Source organism: Polypterus senegalus, chromosome 13 (genome assembly GCF_016835505.1).
Source record: "Polypterus senegalus isolate Bchr_013 chromosome 13, ASM1683550v1, whole genome shotgun sequence".
Taxonomy (NCBI): Eukaryota; Metazoa; Chordata; class Cladistia; order Polypteriformes; family Polypteridae; genus Polypterus; species Polypterus senegalus.
This window is the reverse complement of record NC_053166.1, coordinates 116,213,630-116,240,609: the sequence shown is the minus strand read 5'-3', so window position 1 is coordinate 116,240,609 and position 26,980 is coordinate 116,213,630. Positions and strand designations below refer to the sequence as shown.

At 36.1% G+C, this 26,980-nt stretch overlaps 1 protein-coding gene across 6 annotated transcripts in view; it reads left to right on the top strand.

The window, feature by feature from the left end:
• Nucleotides 1-26,980, top strand: part of pdlim7 (PDZ and LIM domain 7) — a 259,211-nt gene that overhangs the window by 53,018 nt on the left and 179,213 nt on the right. For all 6 annotated transcript variants that reach the window (XM_039774500.1, XM_039774499.1, XM_039774501.1 and 3 more), the window contains one exon: nt 3,506-3,616. In XM_039774500.1, coding sequence (XP_039630434.1) covers nt 3,506-3,616 — 111 coding nt within the window. Of the gene's footprint in view, nt 1-3,505; nt 3,617-26,980 lie in introns of those variants that run through there.

The following is a 26,980-nucleotide window of genomic DNA, read 5'->3' as shown; positions in this document are numbered from 1 at the left end:
CTTCATTTAAATAATGTATACAGTTAATAATTAGATACAGTATGTGGGGGCGGCAAGGTGGCGGAGAAGGCGCACTGCTGTCTCTCATGGAGAGTCGTGTCCCTGGTGTTCTCTATCTGGAGTTTGCATGTTTTCCTGGTAGTTTTCCACAGTGAACTCTGGTTTTCTTCTAAAGATATGCCTGTTTGGGGATTTGGTGATGCTAAAATGACACTAGTGTACACAAGAGCTTGCATTCACTTTGCGATTGGTTAATGCCTCATCCAGGGATTGTTTCTGCCTCGTGCCCAATGCTAGCTGGAATGGGTGCTTCCCTGGACTGATGGATGTAATCACTAAGCTTCCATCCTTTTCAGAGATATTGTGGCAAGGTGTCCTCAGAATTTTTAATGGGTGTTTTGAGCAATTCACAACACAGCGAAGCCAAACCTGTTCTCACCGTGATGATATCTCGCACTGCCACCTGGTGGAATCTTCCAGGTTTACGTAAAGTATGTGCACAAGTATAAACAGTACAATGCATGTGTAGCAGTTGCATCCACAGGCGCACGTCGTGTCAGGTGAAATATAAACCTGACCTTAGAGACCAGAGTTGTTACTTCAGGGAAAGATGGACATTAACTGCTCTGTGCAAAGCTAAACACTAGGAGAAGTGGTCTTAGTTTGCATGCTGTTGCCCGAGGGTATTTTTACAAAATATATACAAATTGAACATTGCAATCTGTAGTATATGTATAGCAACTATATGTTTTGCTTTATGTAATGGTCAAAGCAGAGGTTTGTGGTTGAAAAAGAAAAAAATTACTAAAAAGCAACATGTCGGGGAGTTGCAAACAAAGTTGTTTTAAAGTACATTGCTTACTAAGCAATACTAGGCAATACTACCACAACGTGGCAAGTGGCAAAACCTGGGAAATCGTTTCAGCTATTCTACAATTCCAAAGAAAAGGAGCTGCTTTGTATGCAGTTCTTGTTTCATACTCGCATGAAGATGTCAACGCCGGGCAAAATCTGTTATTTGGTGGAAAGCACATGAGGAGCACTTCCCAGTCATGACTTAACCTCACTGTAAATACCTGTGCCTGCATGCAATCAACTAAACATCTGAAAGAGTTCTATATAGCAGTTAATATTGTAACCCCTGTGTGTAATGGAGGGTTTGCAGCTTTGCAGATGGTAGCCATCTCAGTCTCTGTGGGTGTGCATGCTTGCGTGGCTGTGGGAGATTGGTGGGGTAGTTGAGATGGAGCACACCTGCACGTTTGGGTTTGGTACTGTGTGTCTTTGCTCCATTGGCTTTTCGTGGTCCCCGATTGAGGTGCTGCATCCACAGCAGCATAGAAGGTATGAGTAGGCACGGCAAAGCAAAAAGAATGAAAGAAAGGAATAAAAGAACAGCAAAAGAATTGACACGAAAGAATGAGGGAAAAGAAGAATGGAGAGAAGCTGGCAGAAAGGTGGAGAAAGCCTAGTACGAGCAAGCAAGCAAATAAGAGAGGCAGAAGACAGACCGCGCAAGTCCAGAAAAGGCAGTTGGAATTGGGAAGGCTCAGATAAGGAGTCCAGTTGGGGCCACAGATGGCTGCAGGGACTCGAGCTTTGAGGCGAGGAGATTCCGATGGGGTGCCCAGCTGGGAGCCATGCAGCAGTATGGACCCAAACCTGGAAAAGATGGTAGGCTGTGCTTGTCAGATGGGCATCTTCTTCTCTGTTGTTGTTCCTTGTAAGAGATAAGCTGAGGAGATGTCAGTTTTTAAAGGGTTGCGCCATGAGCTGAGTTTTAAAGGACAGTTTCCTGCCTATGAGTTTTAACCTTGATTTTACAAGATTATTTATTGAAATGGTTTTAACTTCCAACGATCATGTTTTTATTAGATTATTTATTTATGTATTTATTTATTGAAGACTTTTGAGCACTGCACTATTTGTTTTTGGATAATACAGTATTAATAAAAGCACATGTGCACTGTTACACAAACCCTTTGGTGTTTGTGTATGTCCTCATTTGTGGCTCATCTCGGTAATGTTATCTATGATGGTGGGTTCAAGAGGCTCCCAAATAGGAGTGTGAGCATGGAGCCCCATCACACCCTGTTATTCTCCGCTAAAATAACAAATGAAAGATAACATAAACTTGTTCTTTCAAAGGACACTTAAACTGAAATTTGCAGCCTCTCTGTTTTAGTTAAATGAGTCTGTCTTAGCAAATTTTTTTTTGTAGTGAAGTGATTGTGTATTAGGCCAAAGAAAGGCTATTTACTTGTTTTGACAGCTGATTGTTGTCCTCAGCCTTATTAATGCAGCTTGTTTTGAAATACGCTGTTTAAATTATACTGTCCTACTGAATTTTGAGTAATTTAAGAAGTGAATAAAAAGGCTAATCAAAATAAACTGTTTCATAAATGTGATTGGCACTCTGCCAGATTAAAAAACATTGAGATTGGTTACCGCCATATAAACATGGCATAATGAACCTTGACTGACTTGGTGGGTATAGGTAATATTTTTTGGTGTTTTTTATTTTTACCCCATCCCATTTTGAGGTAAATATTTTTTCTCTTTTTGGTTAGCAGTAGTTTTTACCTTGGTACACTGCCATGGATCATATTCTTGCTGACCTTACTGTAGATTATCAACACTTCCTTAATTAAGATGAGAGGCTTGCAGATCCCTAAGTGTTGACTTTGATGTTCATTTCCAATGGAAAATTGTACATCTTACTCTTAAAGAGATTTTGGCAAGATAGACACTCTTGGGAAGGTTTGCTATTATATGAAAGTCCATTTGCATCGTGGACAATATTTAACTAAATTTCTTTATATAAAGCACATTTCCACTTTACATCAGGGCACTGTACACTATTAAAATTCATTTTAGTAAGAACATAATACACAACAAAAACCAAAGTCATGCTGAATAAGAGTACAATGCTATGTATTGCTGGTATTTTCCCTAAAGTGTCAAAAATCTGCTTCCAGATTCCAGCTGCTTACGTCAGCCTATAGCAATCCCTAACTGCAGGCACTCAATTATCCATGATGGTTTTGCTGCATTAGTGCTGTCTGGTTACCTGCTGTTAAGATTGTCTTCAAGACCATTGGGTTATTATGATCATTGGCTGCAAGACCAGATTATTAAATACAAATCTAGTAATGGTTAAATTAAATATTTTTCTATTTTCCATATAAATAGCTGTAGTAAAATAAAACTCAATATTGAAACCTGAAATTTACACTAAAAAAGGTTACTCCTGGCCATAGGTGATTACACTTATTTTTGACATTAGGAAATTGCTTTGGAAACTACTGGCCTAGTGTCAGAAGAATTTATCAAAGAACAAGAAGGTTGGAAAAGTGACCCACTATGTGAACCGGAAGAAATCACTTATTTTGCCTGATTTTTTTAATTGTATATTGATGTAGCTGTGTTGTATTGTGTGTCTAATGAACTTTATATTAATTCTACATGAAATAAAGACTAATAGATATTTTATTTACTTCTCTAGATAAATAGGAACAACATGGATTTATATAGTGTGACTCTCGAAGGACCAGCTCCCTGGGGTTTCCGCCTGCAAGGAGGAAAAGATTTCAATATGCCCCTCACAGTTTCACGGGTAAGGCATACCAGTGTTTTGTTTGTAATTATACTCTTATTGTTAACATCATTGGTGATAATCTGTATTTACAGTATGATTATAACAGTGTGTAGAAACTTTCACAATTTGGTAAACTGAACAAAATTAATCTGGAATAGAAAACTGATACTGAGGTAATCAATTTCCATGTCCATCTGTGCAAATACTTTTTACCCACAAAGATTAATGTATTGTAATTTACGGCTAATTTTCTGCTAACGATGTCAATTAAGAACAGAGTGGTCTAGGAATTAATACTACAACCATGCTTTGTTAACTACTGTAAATCTATATTTTTGTCTTCTGTAGTTCATGAAAAGTAAAATAGTGATTTATTTTTGTCTTGTGAAGCTAAAAGATTTATTCTACCTTTACCTTACATATACTTAACAAGGATGTTGCTCAGTAGTTCTTTTCCGCAGCAAAGCATCTACTGGCTTTAATAGCCTTTGCTAAAGTTGGTGCTTATGGCTTTGCTGTCTGTTAAAACACTTAAGTAACTGGGATATCAGCAAGGCAATCAATTGCATACGGTTTTCACAAAGCACATTGTTGATTCTCAAGACTTTTTCAGCAATACTGCATGAACACAAATTTCAGTATTTCTTATTTTTTGTGACATGGGCATTGATAACTTTGTCAAAAAGCAATTGCAGCTCTCAAGCATGGCAGGAGTATTGTTGTGATTTGGTGAAACTTGGTAGCTTCATAATCTTGATAGCTTGATAGCATCAAAGGAAACATGAAAAGTGCTTTGTGTCTTTGAATTTTAGATAAAATTCTAAAGACTTTTTGGGTCTGGGAAATACAATGTTTGATGCTTCAGCTACAGCTGTGGGCAAACAACAATAAATTAAATCATAAACTTTCTGAATGTGAAGTAATACTTTCCTTTGTTTGTTTACATGGGTTTTTCATTGGGTATCTTGGTTTTCCTTTCACACCCCAAATAAGTGTGTATTAAGTTATTAAGTTACTCTGAATTGGGCCTGTGTTGGGGTGTGAGCGGACCCTTTGTTAGACGGGTGGCCTCTCCACACTTTCTCTCAACTTTGTGTGGGATACTACTGGTGTAATCTTTAGAGTGTTCCTACCTATTGATGCATATCTTCAGATTGTACTTTATGAAGTGTGTACATGGCATTTTAAAAGTAGTGGTTATTGTTGAGATTTCAGCATTTTTAAAAGAAGGGTATACATGTGCACTTTATTGTTTCTCTAAATACATGACTGTCTTTTACGTTTGGAGCCTTTGTTACTGGGAGTAAGTCTCAATAGTACTAAAGTTGCACTTTTAACAAAGGAAACTATAACTTTTTTATGTTATTTTCACATATGGCTATGCACATTTCTGCGCCATTTTAGCTGAAAGAAAATGTTTGTTCTGACAGCTATAGACACATGTTTTTATTTTACATCACTGCACTTAGAATTGGCTCCACATTATTATTTACATTGGCTGTTGTTTACAACAACACTTTATCCGTATGAGTAACTTTGAACAGAGAGGAGAACATGTATTCTTCTCTTTGGAAATATGGAGCTAAAAATGTCTAATCAATTTTAATTGTGTACAACTTAGCTTTGTTGTCATGAGCATACCTCTGAAACCAAGAAGGCATGTTTTCTGAAAATGAATCCTTTGCTGCTTCAGAGAGAAAGTATAGGCTTTTCGTTCAAGTTTCCCTTTGTGCTCCAATGGTCTTAGCTGTAAACCACTTTTATTAATCTACAGTATTAATACACCTTCACTTAATGCATGTTTCCTGGGTAAATGAAAATCTGGCTGGTTCATTAGAAAAATAGAAAATAGCAAACCTACTGTTTGACAAAGTTTTGTCATACCAAGGATTCTTCCTGCCTTGTGACCTTAACTTACTGGGACAGGGTCCAGCTTCCCCATGACCCTGTCCTGGATAAATAGGTTAGGTAAATGGATCAATGGAAGGACTATTATATTATTCTATGATATGTTGGCTGTATTAAACAATAACATTGAAGGAAATATATACGAGGTGCGATCCAAAAGTTCCCAGAATGTATTTATTTAAAAGCATACACACCAAATAACAATTAATGGTGAGCAGTTCCTTCAAAATAGTCATCCGCTGAGTTGATACACCAATCCCAGCAAGATTTCAACCTTTTGAAGCACCCCTGGAAGTCGTTTTTTGTCAGTGTGTTCAAGACTTCGGTTGTTACCGCTTGGATCTACTCCACCGTCTCAAATCTGCATCCCTTGAGCCTCATCTTCATCTTAGGAAATAAAAAAAAAACAATCAGACGGCACTAAATCAGGGGAGTACGGAGGGTGGAGGATGGCAGTAAACTTTGTAGAAGCCAAAAATTTGCGCACAATCAGAGAAGTGTGAGCTGGTGCATTGTCGTGATGCAAAAGAAATGACTTGTCAGCCCACATTTGAGGACGTGTTCGGCGAATTCGATTTTGCAAATGCCTTAGAACATCCCTGTAGAATGCTCCATTCACCGTCTGTCCTTGTGGATGACACCCTTCACATCAAAGAAGCAAATGAGCATTGACTTGGTGTTGCTGCGAACTTGTCGAGCTTTTTTGGGTCTTTCATATCACTCATTTTCATGAACAACCCTTCACAGACACAACTGAAGTTTAAACAAGAACAGCGACTTGAAAAACAACTGCGCTAATGTTATAACGCGTTATAACAGCTCTCAAAGACAACTTGAGCTACTATCTAGCGCCGATTGATATAACCAAACCCTTCTGGCTGCAGAATAAATGCATTCCAGGAACTTTTGGATCACACCTCGTATAACAAAAACGTTCTGGATGTTGCAGATTTTAAAAATAGCTGGTAAATAAAACTGCAGTCTTAAAAAAAGGGTGTTTTAGCCATTTTTAGTTCAAGGGTTTAATTATTTTAAGATGATTTTTTTTTTTTTTTAATTTGAATTCCAAAAAAGAAATAGTCCAGCCACACCAGATTGAATAACAAACTGTGCAGGATCTTCCAGTACTTTAAAATAGTCCAGGTAAGACTACAAAATGCAGATCAAATATTTTTTATATAATTTATCTCACCTAGTATATGCAGTATGTCACTGCATTAGTATTATCATTATACAGTAGCAAAAGAATTTATTAAATAACTAATTTAGGATGAAAAGCTATTCATTTTTCTTGGTACATTTTCAGAGGTTTTGGCAAACTCTAAGGTTTGTCTCAGTTACTCAGAGGTTCACTTATTCTTATGTCAATGCAAATTGTTTTATTTTCTGCACTACTACATTTTTCTGCCAGTTGGCAGTACATTCCTTGTATTTTTATGATCTGACACAATTACCAGTACATTAGCTCTCTCTACAAGTATCTTTTAAAACAAATTTTGCTTTGTAAATATTGTTTATTTTTATTTTATTTCTACATTTATTTTTGCTTCGTGCCCTCTCCCACCATAACCAATCGTCTATGGGGAAGGAGAAAAAGTTTAGATTTGTCAGAAATTTCGATCTCTGGTTTTCGACATACCGCAACGTTTTAGGGATCCCCTGATACCGAAAACATCAATACCTCGATGATAAATGTGTGTCTGTGAGTCACAGTTTCTTAAGAAAGGTCTATACCCAAAACGATGGAAAATATCAAACTCAAAACTTAAGCCTGTTATGAGACTACGATGTGCTGATTAGTTTTTGAGCCAAATCATGCAAGAGAAAGAGGCACTCTAGAGGAACCCTCAAATACCGTACTTCTGCAACTAATTATGAATTATTCTCGTCAATTGCTATTGTAATGACCTGTTTTATGACCAGAAAGATCAGCATCAGAGCAGTAATAATTAAATAAATGTTATGGAGTAGTTTGGGTTACTTGGTTCCTAAGGCGTAAATCCTACTGATGCTCATGCTCAATATATATTTTTTCATCTTATGATCTTCAGCTAACACTGAACTAAAGCCTTTATTTAATGTACACTGCCTGTGTGACATTAAAGACTTGGCAGTAACAATATTGGCAAAACAGGCAACAGATTATTGGTTTATTCTCAAAATACTAATTCACATATATTTTATGTATATATGTGTGTGTGTGTATATGTATGTATGTATGTATATATATATATATATATATATATATATATATATATATATATATATATATATATATATATATATATATATATATACAGTGGTGTGAAAAACTATTTGCCCCTTCCTGATTTCTTATTCTTTTGCATGTTTGTCACACAAAATGTTTCTGATCATCAAACACATTTAACCATTAGTCAAATATAACACAAGTAAACACAAAATGCAGTTTTTAAATGATGGTTTTTATTATTTAGGGACAAAAAAAATCCAAACCTACATGGCCCTGTGTGAAAAGTAATTGCCCCTGAACCTAATAACTGGTTGGCCCACCCTTAGCAGCAATACCTGCAATCAAGCGTTTGCGATAACTTGCAATGAGTCTTTACAGCTCTGGAGGAATTTTGGCCAACTCATCTTTGCAGAATTGTTGTAATTCAGCTTTATTTGAGGGTTTTCTAGCATGAACCGCCTTTTTAAGGTCATGCCATAGCATCTCAATTGGATTCAGGTCAGGACTTTGACTAGGCCACTCCAAAGTCTTCATTTTGTTTTCTTCAGCCATTCAGAGGTGGACTTGCTGGTGTGTTTTGGGTCATTGTCCTGTTGCAGCACCAAGATCGCTTCAGCTTGAGTTGACGAACAGATGGCGGACATTCTCCTTCAGGATTTTTGGTAGACAGTAGAATTCATGGTTCCATCTATCACAGCAAGCCTTCCAGGTCCTGAAGCAGCAAAACAACCCCAGACCATCACACTACCACCACCATATTTTACTGTTGGTATGATGTTCTTTTTCTGAAATGCTGTGTTCCTTTTATGCCAGATGTAACGGGACATTTGCCTTCCAAAAAGTTCAGCTTTTGTCTCATCAGTCCACAAGGCATTTTCCCAAAAGTCTTGGCAATCATTGAGATGTTTCTTAGCAAAATTGAGACGAGCCCTAATGTTCTTTTTGCTTAACAGTGGTTTGCGTCTTGGAAATCTGCCATGCAGGCCGTTTTGCCCAGTCTCTTTCTTATGGTGGAGTCGTGAACACTGACCTTAATTGAGGCAAGTGAGGCCTGCAGTTCTTTAGACGTTGTCCTGGGGTCTTTGTGACCTCTCAGATGAGTCGTCTCTGCGCTTTGGGGTAATTTTGGTCGACCGGCCACTCCTGGGAAGGTTCACCACTGTTCCATGTTTTTGCCATTTGTGGATAATGGCTCTCACTGTGGTTCGCTGGAGTCCCAAAGCTTTAGAAAGCGGCTTTATAACCTTTACCAGACTGATAGATCTCAATTACTTCTGTTCTCATTTGTTCCTGAATTTCTTTGGATCTTGGCATGATGTCTAGCTTTTGAGGTGCTTTTGGTCTACTTCTCTGTGTCAGGCAGCTCCTATTGAAGTGATTTCTTGATTGAAACAGGTGTGGCAGTAATCAGGCCTGGGGTGGCTACGGAAATTGAACTCAGGTGTGATACACCACAGTTAGGTTCTTTTTAACAAGGGGCAATTACTTTTTCACACAGGGCCATGTAGGTTTGGATTTTTTTTCTCCCTAAATAATAAAAGCCATCATTTAAAAACTGCATTTTGTGTTTACTTGTGTTATATTTGACTAATGGTTAAATGTGTTTGATGATCAGAAACATTTTGTGTGACAAACATGCAAAAGAATAAGAAATCAGGAAGGGGCAAATAGTTTTCACACCACTGTGTATATATATATATATATATATATATATATATATAATATATATATAGGGCTGTTCGATATAACGATATATATCGGATGACAATATGAAAACGTCTATCACTGCACATTACGCTATCGTTTGTTTCGTGGTGTCGCAAAATAAACTGTTTACGGCAATATTTTTTTCATTGTTTTGATGGCCACCACGTGGATGCAGACACACTAGCATGGCTGATGAAGACGAGGCAACACCAGGTAGCTCCACACAGAAGGACCTTGTTCCTAAGCGAGGGCTACCTCTGTAGTATGGAGATGGTTTGGATTTGAAGAGTCTGACACAGACCAGAAAACGGTACTGTGCAAATTATGCTGCAAACCGATCACTACCACAGACTCCAACACGACAAACCTCTTCTACCACCTCCATAAAAGCACTTGAGCGAGCATGCAGAGAGTTTACAACTGAGAGGCAGGCCACGTAGGATATTACAGTTGTAAAGGTACTATTTAAACGAGCATGTTAAAAGCTTGGAAGATTAATTGCTACCAAAACAATTTGCTTAAGGCATAATTTTCCCTGCAGCGTTTGCTGTCAGCGTTAATCTTGTTAAAATTACTGCAGCGTCTTCCAGGCGTAATGGCGATCCGAGACGGTCACTTGGTTAGTTCCCTCTTTATTAAACACAAACAAAAAATGGTTGCTGTTGGCCACAACCACGCCGAACAGACAGCAATCCAAAAACAAACTCTCTTAGCTAGGGGCGACAAGATCGTCGTCCACTCCTCCTTTTCACAGCTCCCCAAGCCCCCAATCGGCTCCACCCCCATCCCTCCGGAACCTCCTTTACCTTCCACTCTATTACAGTCCATTAGAAATAACAGGGACAACAGAATAAATAACTGAGAGGGATGTAAATCACAGAACCGAAACTGCAGAACAGAACTCTACAATTAAAGAACAGAACGCTACATTACGTTTATGCCACAACTGCATTAACACGGCAAATCTCAGTTAACGAGTTACCGCGGATCGCCCCGTGCTTGGCGCTGGACGGCATCAACACGTTAGCGCCGTCCAATCCCACGCACGGGGAGATCAGCTGTAACTCATTAACGGAGATTTGCCACACTACGATGTGCAAATTAACATTTTACTAGAATGTAGCCTAAAAATATTATATTTAATATTATATATTTAATATATTTTTGTCGTAAGCCTTATTGCTGCTACAGTTTGAAGTACAATGTTTACATTTGGTTTTGACAGTTAATGTTAGACTTGTATTTATTTTGTTTTAAGGGTTTATTGGCCTTATATAGTTTAGTTGTTAGTGCTTTGATCCTTTTATATTTAATATATGTTGTGAGAGTTATTGCTGCTACAGTTCACATTTTGTTTATGTCAGGCATTTTATATAGCAGTATTTTATATTGGGCCTTTAGTAATTTGTTTTGAAAAGTGTTTTATATTTGATACATTAACATTTTATGTTTACATTCTAAGTCAAACATTTGCTCAAATGTTCTAAATAAAAGAACAGAAATAATTACAAGTTGAGTACTTCTCATTTTGATTTTTAATTTAAATGAAAAAAAAGGAGTGGTGATTATATAAACTATTCACTGAATACAAAGAAAATGTACTATATCGTGATATCGGGATATGAAATGAAATATCGGGATATAAGATTTTGGTCATATCGCACAGCCCTATATATATATATATATATATATATATATATATATATATATATATATATATATATATATATATATATATATATATATATATATATATATATACTGATTGCTTCAAATTGTATTGTGGTAAGCCAAAATAGATTGAGGTGGTCCTTTTGATAAGTTAAATTATTGAGTATTGTGTTAATACCTATACTTACTGTAATAATATCTTTTTAAAGATGATAAAATTACAAATTTATATTTTGATATAAAATAAACAATGTCATTTGAATTAGCCACATTAATGATACAATATTTGTGAATTAGGTAAAGTGAGACTTTGCTACTGAGCTATTTAAAACATATGCAGAACATACTGTGTTACAAAAGGTTTAACGGGATACTCCTTTTCTTTTCAAAAAGATTTAGAAATTTTTAACTAACAGTAAGTGTCCTCACAAGGAAATTTATCTGCTAAATAAAAATGGCTTCTGAATCAAATACTGTATCAATGCTATAAGGGATTGTCTATTTGAACTGATGTTGGCTTCATAAGAATACCAAAATTTTAAAGCATGTTTGAAGTATACAGTTGCTTGAGGTGTCCTTAAACAATAATATAACAGTTACATTTTAAGTAACAAGCTTGTTTAAACAAGAACGTTTAATACATTTTCTGAAACAATATTCGCTGATAGTACTTTATCTTACAGTTGTGCTTGCAAGTTTGTGAACCCTTTAGAATTTTCTATATTTCTGCATAAATATGACCTAAAACATCATCAGATTTCCACTCAAGCCCTAAAAGTAGATAAAGAGAAACCAGTTAAACAAATAAGACAAAAATATTATACTTGGTCATTTATTTATTAAGGAAAATGATCGAATATTACATATTTGTGAGTGGCAAAAGTATGTGAACCTTTTGCTTTCAGTATCTGGTATGACCCCCACTTTGCAGCAAAAACTGTAACTAAACGTTTCCGGTAACTTTTGATCATTTCTGCACACCGGCTTGGAGGAATTTTAGCCCGTTCCTCCGTACAGAACAGCTTTAACTCTGGGATGTTGGTGGGTTTCCTCACATTAACTGCTCACTTCAGGTCCTTCCACAACATTTTGATTGGATTAAGGTCAGGACTTTGACTTGGCCATTCCAAAACATTAACTTTTATTCTTCTTTAACCATTCTTTGGTAGAATGACCTGTGTGCTTAGGGTCGTTGTCTTGCTGCATGACCCACCTTCTCTTGAGATTCAGTTCATGGGCAGATGTCCTGACATTTTCCTTTAGAATTCTCTGATATAATTCAGAATTAGTTGTTCCATCAATGAAGCCAAGCTGTCCTGGCCCAGATGCAACAAAACAGGCCCAAACCACGATACTACCACCACCATGTTTCACAGGTGGGATAAGGTTCTTATGCTGGAATGCAGTGTTTTCCTTTCTCCAAACCGCTTTTCATTTATACCAAAAAGTTCTATTTGGTCTCATCCGTCCACAAAAGCATTCTTCCAATAGACTTCTGGTTTGTCCACGTGATCTTTAGCAAACTGCAGACGAGCAGCAATGTTTTTTTGGAGAGCAGTGGCTTTCTCCTTGCAACCATGCCATGCATACCATTGTTGTTCAGTGTTCTACTGATGGTGGACTCATGAACATGAACATTAGTCAGTGTGAGAGAGGCCTTCAGTTGCTTAGAAGTTACCTTGGAGTCCTTTGTGACCTCGCCTTGCTCTTGGAGTGATCTTTGTTGGTCGACCACTCCTGGGGAGGGTAACAATGGTCTTGAATTTCCTCCAGTTGTACACAATCTGTCTGACTGTGGATTAGTGGAGTCCAAACTCTTTAGAGATGATTTTGTAACCTTTTCCAGCCTGATGAGCATCATGCTCAGAAATCTCCTTTGTTGTGAAGCATGAGCATCAAGCTCACAACATGTGTTGTGAAGAGCAGACTTTGATAGATCCCTGTTCTTTAAATAATACAGGGTGCCCACTCACACCTGATTGTCATCCCACTGATTGAAAACACCTGACTCTAATTTCACCTTCAAACTAAATGCTAATCCTAGAGGTTCACATACTTTTGCCACTCACAAATATGTAATATTCGATCATTTTCCTCAATAAATAAATGACCAGGTATAATATTTTTGTCTCATTTGTTTAACTGGTTTCTCTTTATCTACTTTTAGGACCTGAGTGAAAATCTGATGATGTTTTAGGTCATATTTATGCAGAAATATAGAAAATTCTAAAGGGTTCACAAAGCTCAACTGTATATTCCATCCTACTTGGTGGATTTTCCCCTCCCATAGGCATTGTAAGTCAGCATTTAATATTAAATAGGACAGATTCAGCTACATTGCTGAGATTTTGTAATAAATTTGGGAGGCATTCATACACAACATCATGTTCTTTCCTGGTCCCATGGCTACAAGTTTCCCATTTTTTCATGTAATATCAGTCCTCTTATATAGCATTTCATAATAAACACTGTTATAAAGTACATCTCAAATCAAAAATATTATATTGCTAAATAATTTAAAGAATTTCTGTATGTAAACCTAGAACATTGGATTTTTAGTGGGCCAACAGATCTTCTTCTTTCGGCTGCTCCCGTTAGGGGTTACCACAGCGGACCATCTTTTTCCATATCTTTCTGTCCTCTGCATCTTGTTCTGCATGTCCTCTCTTGCCACATCCATAAACCTTTGTTTAGGCCTTCCTCTTTTCCTCTTCCCTGGCAGCTCTATCCTTATCATCCTTCTCTCAATATACCCAGCATCTCTCCTCTGTACATGTCCAAACCAACACAATCTTGCCTCTCTGACTTTGTCTCCCAACCGTCCAACTTGAGTTGACCCTCTAATATACTCATTTCTAATCCTATCCATCCTTGTCACACACAGTGCAAATCTTAGCATCTTTTAACTCTGCTACCTCCAGCTCTGTCTCCTGCTTCCTGGTCAGTGCCAAAGTCTCCAACCCATATAACATAGCTAGTCTCACTACCGTCCTGTAGACCTTCCTTTTCACTCTTGCTGATATCCGTCTGTCACAAATTACTCCTGATACTCTTCTCCACCCATTCCACCCTGCCAGCACTCTCTTCTTCACCTCTCTTCCACAATCCCCATTACTCTGTACTGTTGATCCCAAGTATTTAAACTCATCCACCTTCGCCAACTCTACTCCCTGCATCCTCACCATTCCACTGACCTCCCTCTCATTTACACACATGTATTCTGTCTTCTTCCTACTGACCTTCATTCTTCTCCTCTCTAGAGCATCTCTCCACCTCTCCAGGGTCTCCTCAACCTGCTCCCTACTATCGCTACAGTTCACAATGTCATCAACAAACATCATAGTCCACGGGGACTCCTGTCTAATCTCGTCTGTCAACTTGTCCATCACCATTGCAAATAAGAAAGGGTTCAGAGCCGATCCCTGATATAATCCCACCTCCAACTTGAATGCATCTGTCGCTCCTACCGCAGGCCTCACCACTGTCACACTTATCTCGTACATATCCTGTACAACTCTTACGTACTCCTCTGCCTCTCCCGACTTCCTCATACAATACCACAGCACCTCTCGAGGCACCTTGTCATATGTTTTGTCCAGGTCCACAGACGCAATGCAACTCCATCTGGCCTTCTCTAAACTTCTCCATCAACATCCAATTTACGTCAAAATAAGTAATCTAAATTTAGAATTAGACACATATGCAGAGTTCTATTTTTTAAGTTTCTGAACTTCGTGAATGTGTAGATAACATGTGTAATATTTAACCAGAGAGATAAAAAGGGAGATGTGATATTTGGTACACATCATTCACTCACTGTATACTAGACCTGGGCGATATGACCAAAATTCTATATCACGTTGTGTTTTTTTTTTTTTTTTAAATTATCCCGGTTTCATGGTATTCAACGGTATTTTTTTCCCATGCATGAGTGGATGTTAACCTCATTTTCCACTGCAATTACTGCAGTAGACTAGCTAAGAATATCCTATTCCACTGTCATGAGCATTGTACATTGTACAAAAAAAACATTTTAATGTGCACACAAGTATTAATACAGGTTTGCATGGCCCCATAAAGTGATAGTTTTCAAGGGGGTGGCACTAATGAAGAGAAGGAATCACATTGCATGACAGTTGCAGTCAAAATATGGAACCTTTTTATTGACCAAATTTTGCAAACAACTTAAGCTAAAATTTTGACAACATATTTTCAATCATCCAAAGAGGTATTTAGACTATTCGGAGGTGCTTCTCAAAAGTTGTATTGCACTGAACATGTCCTAGAAAAGGAATAAATATTGAATATTTTCTGTAAACCAACTATACTTTCTGTTAATGTTAACAATCACTGTCCACCAACACATGAAAGTGACTTTTTAAACAACTTTACCATCATTAAACTGCATAATATTTAAACTGACAAATAATAACAATAAAATAAATAATAGTGCAGCTTCCAGTAATAATACTATTACTTAAAGACTTCAAGCCCAGGTGCATCACACAGTATTCACCAAATAAAAATAAAACAATATAAAACAAGTGCAACCTGGTGATGACATCATTACCAACTGAACCATCATTTAGGCAAATTGCATTAATACGGACCTTGCTTCAAGCTAAGCTATACACATAAATAGTACAACTGCAACTTGAATTTATAATGCTATTTGTGGTATAGCTCTACGGAATTGTATTAGGGAAATGGTGAAGAAAAAAAATGCAAACACAGGGAAGAAAAAAAAAACTATACGTCGAGAACAAAGTCGACATGTTGACTTTATTCTCGACATTTCCACTTTATTCTCGCTGTTTATGTTGAGGCTAAAGTCAGCGTTTTCACTTTATTCTCATTGTTTATAATTAAAGTATAATGTTGTAAACTAAACTTGATCCTAAAATCAATGTTTAATTTACTAGATTTTCTCAAACCCCATCATAATATAATGTAGAACATTAAATGCTTTGTGTTAAATGTTCCCCAACCCAGTTGTTAATCAGTACGCTTCTTAAACTGACTTCCTCCACTCTAAAAGGAGGCGCCGGCAGCAATCACAACACAGAATCCATTCACTTCATGATATTCCTGCTCTATGAAAATTTAGAATGCTAAGATATATACTTGATATCATTTTCATGATAAAATGCATTAAAGCATGTATTAAACATGTGGGGGCATGGTGGCATGGAGGTTGCACTGCTGCCTCACAGCAAGGGGGTCTCGGGAGTATGTTTTTAATATACTCATGTAAACATTTAATATGTTTTCCCTGGCTTAATTTGTAATTTGTTTATTTTTTTGTTTTTAGATGAATGTTTATCGGAATACTGTAAGAAAGAAAGTTATTTGCTAGTTTAAGCCTGCACATTTCTTCACCGGCAGGATCTTTGAAATTTGCTGCTTTGCTAACTAGGGAAATAATTCTCCTTTACTGCAGAAAATAAGAATGTTTTTCCTTGTTAACAACATGGACCATTTGTATGAGTATATATAAACTTTTTTACTGTAAGCAACTTTGATTTGATTTTTGTTTTTCACAATATGTACAGTTTCTAGGAAAGAAAAAGTGCTTGATTTAGATATGTACATAATTTAAGGATGGGAAAAGCAGTTTCTATTCAGAGCTTAAGTATAGTTGTCTTTACAATGCAAATATCTTGAGTCAACAAAAATGCTGAGTGGTAAGAAATACTGGATTTTTTTTGTGTAAAGCTATAACCACAATGTGATTGTTGCTTGTAATTATATATTTCTTTGGGGTATTTCATCCAGCAGGAAAATGTTAATCTGCTTGCTGTAATTTAGCCAGTATTCATATAGCTCATCTCCTTTAAAGTCTTAAACTGCTACTAAATGTAGGGCAGGTGTACTGTCTTTTCTCAAGCACACTAGTTTCTTCTCGTTCATGAGATAATAGCTTCTGCTTTCCAGCCCTTATTTGTCCATGTGGCTTTCCAAGTGTTGAGGGTGCATGCAAAGCCCTTTCATAGAGTAAAGTTGGCAACAGTTAAGCTTTCCTTGGTGCCGCCTGTTAACATACTATAAACCATTTTTATTTACAAGTCCTATCATTTGGAAAAAGCTGCCAGCCTAGGTTCAATACAGCCTATTCTCAGGCCTTCATATATCAAAGGATAAAATGAGACATTTAAAATTGCAAGAAATTTAAAAGCCTGTAGCATATGGCTATCTCCAGTATACTCATAAACTCAAATACTTTTTGAGGATAATAAGAAGGAATTCAAATTTTTTGAGTGGTCAACTTTTTTTTCCTCGTTCTCTAATTACTAATATTCTTATTCAGCAAATTGGACGCGTTTTATTTTGAACCCTGAATGAGAGCTGTATGTCAAAGCCGAAGCAGGAGGCAGTAAACAGGTTTTTGTTTTGGACAATTTGCTTCCTTATTACTTTTAACATTGCTGCTTTCTGGGGAATTGGTGTTTAAAGGGGGAATGTTGATGTGACTTAAATGTATATAATTGGTAACATTCTCAGTTAAAAATCTGGCATGATCAGACTTGATCAGTACATATTTGATGTTTCACAGTAACTGAAAAAATGTCTTAAAGACCTGAGAGTGTAAAAAGAAAGTAATTCTCAATAAAATTACCAGTTTCTGAAAATATTAAACTGTAACATGAAGATTGTATCTCTGTGTGTGATGCCCTGTGTGCCTGCAGCCATGTCATTGCCTGCTTCCCAGGGCATCGATAGTCACAACCAAGGGTGAACCAGGTCAATGGAATAAACAAGCGAGAGACTTACTGGTCAAAAGAATAACAGTTTATTCCGAATATGGAGAATGTAAAGTGTGATCAAAAATGATGTGCAAAACAGTGCAATAAATAAATAGTATACTAAATAATTAATAAAATGGTGCCATAAAATCAGATGTGTCAAGTATGTTTAAAATACATATTCCAATAAACATTAAAATCCAAAGAGGAGTTGTAAAATTACAAATGTTCTTCCTTATATATTTCTGGATTCAGCCCACCACATTCCCCTTCATTCAACCTATCAAGTGCTACCTGTAGACTCAGGGTTGCAACCTCCATTGGTTTGGTTACCTAACACCTAGGTCACTATTGCCTTTCCCAGATGCCACAACATCAATGCACTGACAAATCAATGCCTTATTGTAATGCTGTTGGCTAGGAATAATTAATTCTGGGATGTGCTAACTCCGCAGCTACACAAGCTGAAAACAGGATGTGCTGCCAATAAAAGGGATTAAACAATTAAAACAATTTGTTTTATGACATCATGGCCTTGTTCTTTTATTTACTTTTTTCTTTGTCTTGTTGTTTATGTGTTAGATAATGTTTGGGGACATTTGAAAAATATGAATTTATTAAGTTTTGTCCATGGGAACTAAGATGGGTCTGGTTCTGTTGAGTCTGCACATACGTTTTCCACCACTAACTTAAATTGTTGTTATCATGTGGCGGGATTCATGTTGTTTATGTCAGATTTTGGCACTGCCATCAGCATGTCAGAGACAAAAACCGAGTTTCTTCAAGCCAGACAATATGTTTTACAATTTTCCAAAATAATTACAACAAAATGCTCATCTTTTTGTTCTAAGCTGACCAAAGGGAAACCTGGTGTGGAGATCTGCTACAGTAGCATATAGTCCATTCAGAGATTACTTTTTTCACACCATTCTCATATAAAGCTATTATTTGAGTGTCCATCGTCTCAAATGGTTTGTCAATTCTTCTCTTACCTCTGTTATTAAAAAGCTTTTAATGTACACATGTTCAAAAGGAACTTGGCCCAGGGGCATGGATTTACTTTTGAAAGTCACTGCCAAGCTCCTGCTACTGACCTTGAATGTTGATGCACAGATATGAATTGATGTTTCTGTTCTGTTGACAACTAGTTAACATCTAGTTAATAATAACTGAAAAAGCGCACTTAATGATCACTTTTATTCTTTCACTATATTTAAGCATATTTCTTTATCACAAAGCTTGCCAACTGATGTTAATTGATAATTTATGCGTATGCTACAGTGAGTGAGAAAACTGAGCAAGCATTTCGTATGTAATCAGTTAACAAGAACTGAACAGAGAGGCATCCATCCATCAGTCTTCCTAACCTGCTTATCCAGGAAAAGGTCACGGGGCAGCTGGAGCCTCTTCCATCAAGCATCTGATATAAGAAAGAAATAATCACTGCACGGAGTACCCTACCACTTTTTTGCAAGGTGAACACACAGACACACATGGGCCATTTTGGTAAATCTAATGTATGTGTTTGGACTATGGGAGGAAACTGGAGCATTTGGAGAGAACATGCAAATTTGACACACACACAAAGCCCAGTCTCCTTCACCGCAAGAAAACCTCACTACCATTGCGTTGCCCAATAATATTATTGTTATTAATTGCTGTCATTATCTTTCATCCATTAATCTATTAAAATAGAATACAATGCCTCTGATAGTATGGCCACTTTGTCCACAGGCAGCCTTGCACCTCCGTCCCAAGGAAAGGGGCCACACAGGTGCCCTGAGAGACACTGGCTTAATTGGTTGAGGGATGATATACACAAAGTCAACACTGCCCACAAAGATGCCCTGGATTGAAAAAAGTGAAAAGTGACTTGTTGAAAAGTGGACCAGACCCTGTCTTAACATTGGACAAAGGCTAGAAAGTAGATGAATCTATTCATGAGTTTTCCTCAGCTTTAGACACAATAGTAATGTTAACGATAATCCATACATTTCCTACTTCTCTTATCTAGAGCAGGGCCGTGGGGCAGCTGGAGCTTATTCTAGCAAGCATTGGGAGCAAGGCAGGAACAACACCCGCAGGGTGAACACACAGGTCACATTAGGAGCACCAATTCACTATTACATATTTGAGTATATATATGTCTGTTCTTACAAGGGAGAACATAAAATTCTGAAGGAAATGAATTGCAGAAGCAAATGTAGGATTATAAGCAGAATATAGCTTAGTGCTGGTGGCTTTTTGGGTTGTTATAACTTTACCCATAATGGAGGCTGTGAGAAGACAAGAGAACAGAAAATGTATTCTTACCTCAAGTAAAACATTCCATGAATCTTTGACCAAATATTTATTTCTGTTTTCCTTTCATTATCACAAATATGTCTCATAAACGCTGAAGAAGTTTTCTTAAATCAAAACCTTTGCTGCTTCACAGTGGACATCTTTGTAAGTATTAATGCCTTTACATTGACCTATACATCCGTGTACCATTTAACCCCATAATAAGCTACAAAAACAGACAAGGTATTTTTAAAATTTATAAAAATCACTTCTCCTCAAAATGCAATTTTGGGTAGCAAATTAATATATCTGCAGAGGGCTGGCACCCTGTCCAGGGTTTGTTTCCTGCCTTGCTCCCTGTATTGGCTGGGTTGGCTCCAGCAGACCACCGTGACACTGTAGCTAGAATATAGCGGGTTGGATGACGGATGGAAATTAATATATATCATGATTGTGAAGAAATAAGTTAAACTTGAAAAATACCAAAACTTATCCTTTAACTGCATTTAGCTTTTTAAATTAAATTAAGTTAAATTCTTAAAGTGAATGTACAAAACAAGTAAAACCCTTTTTTAATCGTCATAGATGTATGTAAACAGATACAAGATATTTTGCTCTGTTCATTTTGGCAATGTTTAACTGTGAAGCTGTTATTTCCCAATCCTTAGTTCAATATAATTTCTTGCTGTGTGTGCTTTTCTGCTGAAAATTTTGGAATGATATCAGTATACCCGTTTCTTCAGCTTTTAAGATATATCTATACATAGGTAAGAATAAATATATTTTATGAATTACATCTGGCAGATTTAGCAAAAGGGAAAGTGTGTTTATTTTTTTCCTTTTATTTGAAAACAAAATGTTATAAAAGAACACAACTCTATTAAGCAAATGAAAATATCTTAGCAAGTGGTAGAATTTGCTTCAAACAAAGTCCATGAAACTCTGTTATAGAGGAGCAAAAAGGAAAGAGTTTTTTTTTTTTTTAATTTGGAAACGAAACAACATAATAGAATACAACTCGATCAATCACATATACATTTCTTAATAATCATCATCTTCTTCTTTTGGCTGCTCCCATTAGGGGTTATCACTTCTTAATAAAGAACCTTATTAGGCTTCAAACAAAAGCCCCTATAGGGGAACAATTTTGACCAAAAATGCTAGGGTATTTAAGACAGGTAGTGAAACTTATTAAAAACACATACTGGGCCTTGTTACCTGTCTTGATTTCTACTTAAGCAAAATAGTATGGCCAAGAAAAGGTAAGAATTTTGAGTTACTGCAGTGGGCAAACTCATGCACTGATGCACATGATCTGCAACTCATTCTACTCATTACAGCAAAATGAAAATAAATTTGGTAACTTTTGCAGCTGTCTTAAACATTAGCACCTGTATTATACCTTAGTCTTACACCAGAAATACATAACATATCATTTGATCAACATTGACCTTGTGTTTTAATCATTTAACCCAACTCTAGGAGGTATAGATACAGTATGTTAATCAATCATTAGTGTGTCTGAATCTTTCTCATGAGGATTACAACATGCACCTGTCATCATTAGCTTTTTTTAGACTGCCAGCAAGCAGATTGGTTGAAATTCTAGCTCAGTCTTTTTAAATAGTCAGTGTCCAGTAGAACGGAGGTCATTCGCTTGATTTATATTAGTAAAGTATATAGTTAGGTAATGTCATCTAGCTAGTATAAAAAAGATTTGATGCTTCATAATATTTTGTTTTGAAACTGTGAATTATCTGGTAAAAACTGAGTGTAAAGGTTAATACTGAAATACTACTGTAGTACATGTTATGTTATATATATATATATATATATATATATAAATAAAATGTGCTTCCGTTGGGTATGGAGGTCACTATGACAGTCACATTATTGCACTTTGGAGGTTCTCTTCATTGGTGTACACAGTGAAACTGTTGTCTGGAATGCTGAAATTTCCAAACTTGTTACCTTTTTTTTTTTACACTGTGCATTTATTTCTGGATAGCATTTGGTCTGCATTTGGGGTAGTAATTAGCACTGTTACTTCAAGGATCCCGAACCCTAGTTTTGAATTACACAAGAGTTTGCATGTTTTTCCTGCCTCAATAGTATTTTTCTCCTGCTACTAATTTTCTTCCTCCATCCTAGAGACATGAATGTGTTTATACTTTGTATGGATGTGTATGTGTGATTTTGATTGTGTTATACATCGGTGCCTCTTCCAGGCTTGATTCTTTTCTTATGCCCATTACTGTCCGTATATAGGGTTCAGCCTCCTCTGTAACTCTGAGTTGGATCAAGCAAGTGATATGTTTTCTGTCTGTGCTGCCATTGCTGCTTCACACTTTCAAGGAGTATGACTTGGTTTGTTTTCTACTTTTGATTTTGACTAATACTCATTTTAGTTAAAATATGTTTAATGGTGTTTGACATGTATGATTAGCCTGCTGTGGTTCTGAATTTAGGAGATTTTCTTTAGCTTATTTGAGTTGAACACTAGTGTCAGTTTAATAGTGTGTCCTGTGACTGGCATGCCAGAGTTTGTTTCTTGGTAGTGAACAAATAGTACAGTACTGTGGAGCCATATCTTTTTTATAGATTGTTTTTTGTTACTGTTACCCTCTTTAAAAAGGCCAAGGTCCCCATGAAGTCTTTCCCTTATACTGATTGTTATTTTAATAGCTTATATAGTGGACAAGTGAAATGGTTACCAGTTTAACATTTAATAATAATAAATGATTTTTGTTTAGATTATCCTGGATTTTATTAAATTCTTTATTGTGTTTGTGTCTACAATAGTTACCATAATTTGTGTTCTGAAGTACTGTTTTTTGCTAAGAAAAATCTGTTTCTTCTTTTTTGTTTTTTGCTTGCTAGGCCACATTGCTCCAGTACCGATTGGCAGGAACCTTTCTTTTGTTGACTGCCATATTCATGGGCTTAATTTGGAAGTTTGAATGCAAAAGCCCTAGGGATGTTTCCTTGAACATTTTCACATATATTGTTTCATTATTTATTCCTACATTTCAGTTTTCTGGAATTTTCAGCTTTTCCCAATTTAAGTTGTTACTTTCAAGTAAGGTTTATGCCAAGAACAGTCAAAACTGTACATGTTAGCTTTATTTATTCAACTGAGAAGTAGTGACTGTTACAACCTCTAGAATTAATATAGTGTGACATTTTCATGCCATTTGTCTTATAATCACTTAAACTCTCCATGCTATTAGCATGCTGAACAGGACATTTATACTAATGGCTTCATTCCTTTGTACTACCTTTTTTTTTTTTTTTACTTTTAATTCTTCCTAGAGTTTCCCTTCACACAATGCTGAGACCACAGAGAGCATTACCTAGAAAAGCAAATAGCCGAGTACACTACTTTCAAGATTTAAGTTTAAGACATTTCTGTGGTAATATTTTTTTCTAATCTAACCTAAACAGAAACTAGCTTACTTAAATTCAGAAATAAAAATTAAAAAAGAAAACCTAGAAACATTGGAAAAAATATAAAAATAAAGATGAATATAAGAAACCACTAAGCCATAAAATTATGTACGTGCTTGGGAGAGGTACTGTAATAAGAATTGCAATGGCTGCTAAGAGAATTCAAATATGAAAGAAAACAAATAATAAAAATCTACTTAAAATTAGATAGATGGTTTGTCCTTTTAGTTACAGTATATTTAATCATCATTTAGGCAGAATATTATGCAGTATATAGTGTAGTGTTTTAGTACAACATGTTAACATTGTGGGGTTTTTTTTAGGTACTACCATTCCTATACAATCAGGATTTTAGATTTTTTTCCCACTTGCAGCAGGATGATATCATTTAAAATACAAACACTTTACAGTTACATGAACTTTAACATATGCAGTTATGTGGCAAGACAAGAAGCCTTATTATCAGAGCATTCTCAAACCAGCTTGATCCTTAATTAACATTTTTACATATGTTACTATAACAATCTAATCTCTTAGAAAGCCTTTTTTAGTATGTGAATTTATATCTACCATTCTCATCTTTTTTTGTTGTATGAGATTTATTTCTTCCCTTTATTTAAGAAAGTATTCTACAATTTCCTGAAGCTCAGTATAATCACTGAGCATATTGCAACAAGTTGTATTTTTAAAATACTGTTTCATACCATGGTGCAAAGACACCATATGTTTTTAGATGCATTATTCATTCTTTGCAATGTTCCTGAGTAGTATTCCAGTCTTTCATGGAAATGGGGAGAAAAAAATAAACTGTATAAAATAAACAACACATACAGTATAATGAGTCATATTTTATATCCTCCAAAAAAGGGATCAGTTCAGACTTGTATTCTACTTCACCTGTTTCAAAACAAATGCTTTTGTATGAACCATGCTTTTTTTTGATGTAAAAAAGAGAGCCTATCTATACAGTAGCTCTTTGCTTTTAATTCATCTGAATTCTAAAAAGCAAGTAATGTTATATGGTTATTTTATAAGTGATTAATCAGAAATCAAGAACACAGTATTAATAAAAAAAATCCTTAACTGCTATGAACACATTGTTCTTGAATTTCTAAAATAATGGAGCAAACTGAGCTTGTTATGCTTGTTATGGGAGGATTTTATTTATAAACTACAACATATACTCTACTGAGATTCAGTCTAAAAAGTGATTAAATGTACATGCATAAAATAAATAAAAAAACTGATCTAAGACTTATTTATCTCCTCATTGCAGCAGAAACAAGTGTATATATTATGAACCACACAGGGTGCTCCAGCCTCCCCAACCTTGCCACAGACAGACACTAGGCACAAGTGCAGCTCACCACACATTTTATTTATAAGTAGGGAAGTGCTTTTCCCTTGCTCCCCACAGCAGGACAGTATAAAGCACCAATATACAGTTCCTCAGCACTTTGTTTCCTTGTCTTTCTCTTTCTCATTTTGCTTCCACCCGATATAGCAGGGCTGTGCCGTCTTTATAGCTCCCCCTAGTGACCCACACGGAACACAACAGGGCTGCATCAAACTCCAACTCCCATCTTGCCCTGCTGGAGTCTGTGGTCCCATAGCCACCCAGTGGGGCTGCCCTCTATCGTCCCTGAGAAGGTAGTGTCTTGTTTATGCTCTCTTCCCTGGTCCTTCCATCCAGCTGGTTTCCTGACTAGGTAATGGCCATGGCTGTCAATTGATCTATAATAATACTGAAGTGTTATAGAGCATGTATGCAGAGTGCATCCAATCAAGTCTCCTACTGGATCTCCACAAAGTGTTCACCCCATTACTCCCTCTGTCTCAGAACACTTTGGTTACTCAAGCTCAATCACAGATTTTGTCACAGATGGTTAATTGGATATTTTTTAATTTGCCTTACACAAAAATTTGACCTTGTTTGCTTGTCAAAAAATTAGTATCCAGGCAAGGTTGGAGTGGATGTTTGATATGATCAAGTATTAAAAAGCAGCACGCTTAAAAACCTTTTTTCAGCATACTTAAATATTTATGTTGACCACAGTAATTTTTCAGAATTTTAATCAACTGAAATGTGTGTTTTTATTATGCAATCATTTCTAATTCTTTTGAAGTAAAAATCTTGTCAATATCATGTGCTTTGGTGGTATTGAGGTTCAGAAGGCACAAAGGTCCAGCAATAATGACAACTTTTACTGAGGTAGTCTCAGTTTTTATTTTTTTGTACATATTTGTACGTAGAAGGTCAAAATTATAATTAGCCTATATTCTAAGTTAGACTTTAGCAGGAATAACTGTGAGGTTTTGTAGAAATAGGTGCAGTGGGTTTTTGGATGATGTTCTAACAGTGAGACAGACAGAAATTCAGTTTTTATGTAAAGTGATATACTGAGAACTTTGAAATGAATAAAAAGGAATAGAGCTGATTTTTCTAAATGAAGAAAAAAACTTTATCATGTTTGTTTTAAGCAACAAATGAATGATAATCCATATATCACTGCTATTGCATCTTTTGGCATCTTTTAAAAATTAAATTGAAACCATTCACAACAGAGTGTGTTCTTATAAGAACTTCTTTCACTATGGCTTAACATGCTTGTAAATAAGATTTTCATAACTCTATAATTTAGGTACTTTAGTATAGATGTTGTTTAAGGATTTTTATTTTAGCAGTGTTTTGTAAAGAATGTGATTCTAAAAGAGAAAGTAACATAGATATTGGTCACCACGATTGCATGGTTGAACTAACACAAAAAGCAGAAATTGCATGTGCTTAACAAAAATGAATAGATGGCATTCAAGGATTATTAATATTCACATAACAGATGAAGGGAGTGTGGCATAAATTATACACATCGGCATGTTATTGCAAATTGGAAAATAATGATTACTGTAAAATCTTGAGCTACTTTATAAGCATATTTTTTTCCTCAAACTTTAGGCCTTTCTATAGTTTCTCGACTTTTTTGTTGTTGTTATTGTCACTATAATTCATAACCTACTTAGTAGTCACTTTTGTTATAAAAGTAGGAAAGGGAGGTTTTCAAAAATTATTGGTAAATAAAGGAACTGCAGTATGTGTGGATACTACAGTAAGAATTGATATTGTCTTTAAAAGGTTCTCTTTTTAAGAAATACACTCCTGTTTAACACTAGAATTACCAGAGCCTACGAAAAAACTTGTAGATCCGTCCCACCTTAAATCGCTTCTTAAATCCGTCTTCACCTCTCCGCCAGCATCTTTTGCCCTGTTAATGTGCAGATTTAGAGCAGCAAGCAGCCGGCTTTTCCAACCCCCACCGTCGCAGAACATGCACGAACTTCTCCCAGCTCCTGCCTTGATTGATTATCTGGGAATGAAGTGGAGTTTTAGACTGGAAATAATAGATCGTTTTTGGA